This window comes from Nuphar pumila, chromosome 4, assembly GCF_984573655.1.
Source record: "Nuphar pumila chromosome 4, dmNupPumi1.hap1.1, whole genome shotgun sequence".
Taxonomy (NCBI): Eukaryota; Viridiplantae; Streptophyta; class Magnoliopsida; order Nymphaeales; family Nymphaeaceae; genus Nuphar; species Nuphar pumila.
In genome coordinates this window covers 121,945,846-121,950,463 of record NC_143252.1, presented here as the reverse complement: position 1 = coordinate 121,950,463, position 4,618 = coordinate 121,945,846, and the positions used below count along the sequence as shown (strand labels likewise).

The 4,618-nt window shown below is 39.4% G+C and overlaps 1 protein-coding gene across 1 annotated transcript; it reads left to right on the top strand.

Annotated features, from left to right (window-relative positions):
• Nucleotides 1-556: 556 nt before the first annotated feature.
• On the top strand, nt 557-3,204 carry LOC149840859 (uncharacterized). The gene is made up of 3 exons (XM_090005149.1): nt 557-1,356; nt 2,219-2,300; nt 2,992-3,204. The coding sequence occupies exons 1-3, from the start codon at nt 557-559 to the stop codon at nt 3,202-3,204; spliced, it is 1,095 nt and encodes a 364-aa protein (XP_089861275.1).
• The last annotated feature ends 1,414 nt before the right edge of the window (nt 3,205-4,618 follow it).

The window sequence follows — 4,618 nt, the reverse complement described above, 5'->3', positions numbered from 1 at the left end:
GTTATCTGTTTTGTTATGTGAGCTTGCTTCTTTTGGTAGTTCACTATAGATTGTTGTCATTGATTTTCGTGTTAGCATTGCTTGAGGAGGCTTTCTGGGAAAGTTCCTATGTTTTTCTGTTTCTTTTTGGCTGTATCATGAAGTTTTTCATTTTACTGGGTGTTCTTCATTTTGGTACTGTATAGATCTGCTTGAGCATTGCTAACTTGATCAAACAGTGAAAAGAGGAAAACGATTTGCAGTTACTTTGTGAATTTGGATTTGGGTGTTGGTATTTTCTGCGGTTTAATAGTTTTAACTCTTTTGACTGAGTACTGAGAGATCTTCTGTATACCAAAGAAGGAAAGTGTGAAAGACTTGGAAGTTTACCTCCTCTTGTGAGTACCCGTTCAACTTTGTGCTTAATCATTTAAACTATCTTAAATGGAGAAGGTTCGTGGATTTGGAGTTACCATGTGAACTGTTCACGAAGATGGGTCTGTTTTGAGGGGTCTTCTCAGACCATATTCTCTCTTTGGTTTCCCTTTGCTTGTGAGATTTAGCTTAAAAGAGGAAAATGAAGTCTGCAGAAGACAAGAATTGTTGTGATTACGGGACTGCGACTGACAATTCGAGTAGTAATGCCTGTAATTTTGAGTTTCACAAGGGAACAAGCACGAACAGGGGACCGAATCCTCGAACAGTTTTAAGCTCTCTTAGCAAACCAGCTCCTTCAAAGTGGGATGATGCACAGAAATGGCTTGTTGGCTTGTCCAATGGGGTTGATCAAGGACAATTGAAAGCGAACAAGCCTAGAAATTCGAATGCGGATGACAGGAGAAATGGGTTTCAGAAGGGCAGGAACTCTGGCGAGGGAGGGAGCGACTGCGGGCAGATTGTGATTTCAAATTCAGATGAAGGGGAGACCAAGAAGATTGATTGCAGTGAATCACTTTGGGTGATCAATAAGACATCGGAGGATTCATCGACAATACGATCAGTCTGTGTGAGGGATATGGGGACTGAGATGACTCCAGTTGGTAGTCAAGAGCCTTCAAGAACAACTACTCCACTGAGAGCAGTCACTCCTTCAATGAGGAGTCCATCTAGGACACCAACTCCCCCAAGGCGCAACCAGGGAGTGCAGGCTAATGAAAGTAGCCAAGTTGGTCAGGCGATTGTTGAAAACAGAAGAGAGACAGTGGTTTCTGGAAGACCTAGCTTTTCTGGGGCTGGGTGGGTAAACAAAGATGAGGAAGAATCAGACGCTTCAAAGATACTTCAGAAGAACAATTCAGAACGAGACAGATGTATCAGCATGTTGGAGGCACGCGCCACAGCCTGGGATGAAGCAGAGAGAGCAAAATACATGGCAAGGTGAATACCAGTACTCTCTCTGTTCAGTTCTGCCTACTGACTTTATCACTTGCTTTGTGCATTTTCAATATCAATCCACAATCCTTCGGTTCACTGCTTTTGCATGTCATCTCCATCTCACTTCTTTAACCAAATATATACCATGTGGTTTCAGAAAATAAACGGATTAGCAAATTGAGCTCATCAATTTAATGCTGTTTTAACAAGTTATAATTATTTTAGTCCCTAAAGTCCAATAGGTTGGTCTCTGCAGCACAAATCTCCAATGTTGGCAATTTTAGCAAAATATTACAAAAAAATGCAGGGCATGTTAAGACTGGTCTTTGCTAAGATATGTATTACAGCTTTTGGAATATCAATGAAATGGATGTTCATGTAAAGATCACTGCCATGAAGAGTAACAGAAAAATGTGCACAGACGCTTTCAATGTGTTCCATAAGGATAGCAATAGTTTCATGAAATAAAATTAGTTGCACGCTATTATCTCTTGAAACTGTTTTGTGCCTTGTACAGGCCCCAATATTTGTGTGCTGCAGGCAGCTATCTTGTTTTAAAGAAACACGCAATACAAAGTTCATGTATTATGGATCTTCTTCCCGTCTAACTGCACCATTTGTGGTAGAGTATTAATCACAAGATACTAGTAATGATGTATCCATCTAGGTTAAAGTTATTATTGTTTCAACTGAGGCTGTCATGCGTTGATGATAGCTAGCATGTTCCTTAATAAGAAATTTTTGTTGTGTCATCTTCACCTTTTTTTCCTAACCATGCATATGTTCCAATACTTTGTCTGTGGATAATCAAGTTACTGTCTTGCAAGCATGAGTTCCCTTTGATGATTGAATGAAGTGGTTTCAGATACAAGCGTGAGGAGATCAAGATTCAAGCCTGGGAGAATAGTCAGAAAAGAAAAGCTGAAGCAGAAATGAAGAGAATGGAGGTATTTCATTGTCTATTTTTTTAAGAACATTTTTTCTGACTAACCATTGGTGAGGACATGCAGATCTTTTCCTTTTTAACCAATTTGTGTGCATGTATGTGAACCTGTTTCCATATTGGCACTAAGAAGTATGGAAATTGGAATGTTTGCTATATAGTTTGTTCCATAGGTATGGGATACAGAAGGATCTACGATTCTACATCTGCATTAATTTGTATACAAGGCCAGGTTTTGGTCTACAGCCTTTTCCCTGGTAACCCATCTTAATTTCTGTGTTCAGTTCTATATCAGTAAGGGTTCTGGGTTACTTTTCTGTGCAGAACTTAAATTTCCATCTAAAGATGGACATACAGAGTAATGTGGTAAACTTATGAAAACCACCACCACATCTCTCCGTCTGAAAGGACGAGATTTATTACTGCCTACTGTATACAGCAGTATTTCATGAATAGTGAAGTCTATCACTAGTTATCACCATGATGTGTCTTTGTCTCTTTTATTACAGAGGTTAATTATTGAGGTTGTGCTGATTTATCTTTCAGTTCTTTTAGCAACAAAATTCTATTTTTATCCATTTTATTTTCCATGGCTTATCGTAGATATCCTCATTCCTGGTAATACTGTATTTTTACTTTTCCATTCTGTTAATCATCTTTGAGTTTTAGCATTGAGTCAGTATCAAATTATGCAGATCAAGGCTGAAAAAATGAAAATCAAGGCACAAGAGAGATTGGCAAACAAGCTGGCTGTGACTCGGAGGAAAGCAGATGAAAAGCGAGCGAATGCAGAGGCCAAAATGAATGCAGAAGCTGTGCGGACATCTGAGAGAGCAGACTACATCTGGAGGACTGGTCATGTTCCAACTTCCTTCTTTTCCTTCAAGTTGCCATCATTCTGCTGGTAAAATTGACACCAAAATTTGTACACCAATTTAATGTAAAGAAGTCAGGCAAGCAATGCTCCTGTATGAGTACATGTGTGTTATTTTCAGTCTTCTTATCCGTTCTACCATGTTGTAATCTTGATTTTTTCATATGCATTATGATGTATGTTTAAAGCATTAGTGCCTTCTTTTTTGCATAACAGTTTCATGGCATCGATAAATTTGTTTCTGTTGGGTTCTTATAAGAGAAAGAAATCAACTAAAAGCAAAATACCGACCTTTGTATTGGAAGATACTAAGTTTAATCATGAATTATATTCATTTAAGAGCGTACTTTATCTTTATTGGATGACCACATGATCTGGGCCACTGATCCTTGGTATCAAGGACTTGTGGCTTAGTCTTAAGACAAACGGGTTCAAAGGGGTGTACTGAGTGCATTGAGTTACACTCAGTACAGTCAATTCTCTTTAACACCATCTCATGCCAAACTTTTAAAGTACAAAAGAGGTCATTTCAAGCTAGACACGGATATTCTCGCTGCATAACCAACTGGAGAATAACAAGGTAATGGAGGCACTGTTGTGGCACGCGGACTACATAATGCATATCTTGTCATAGAGATTCAGTCCATATCTCTTTACTGTGTGAACCAATCCTACAGGGGTAAGTTGCCTCCACAAGGGACTGTTCACATGCCTGTACATTCACAATTGGTTTTGCATGTTTTTATACAGTTCATATTCTTCACAAGACTGAGAACAAGGGATAAAGCTTATCCCTTGCTCAGCCAAAGCTGGGAAACTCCCTGGGGGCAAGGGATGCACCACGGATTTACACTGTCGGGAAAGCGACTGTAAGTACAACAGGCTTAGCCAGCAGGACTAGGTCTCTGATCCCCGCATTCTGGTTTTCCTGATATCTGATCATCCACATTTAAAGATTAATGCAAAGTGAAGCCACCTTCACTGCACTGACCATGGTGAACCATTTTTAGTCTCAGGCACCATGTAGGTTCACCTTTATGCTGTCATAGGGACTCTCTGACTTACCCACTTCGGGTCCCCTTATATACTAAATGACCTGCCATGTTTCCTTTTTGTCATGTCCATGTGACACAACTCTTAGGTGCTACAGGCTTCCTGGTTAGAAGTCATGCTATAAACTGCTATGGGTCCATCAACTATGACCACGCAGTTTATGCCATAGTCAAACAAGCATAGGTATGTAAATGTTTGGATTAAGATCAGATGTGATCAATACCAGATCCAACTAACCGGATGTTGCCTAAACGGATTCAGACTCAGATGGTGAAAAGCTCATATCAAATCTGCTTATTTTACATGTAATTGGATTCGGTAGCAAAAAGTCAAAACCATATTGGCATCCAATTATAATCTGATATGTTTTCGGTCTAACTAAATGAAGTCAGATT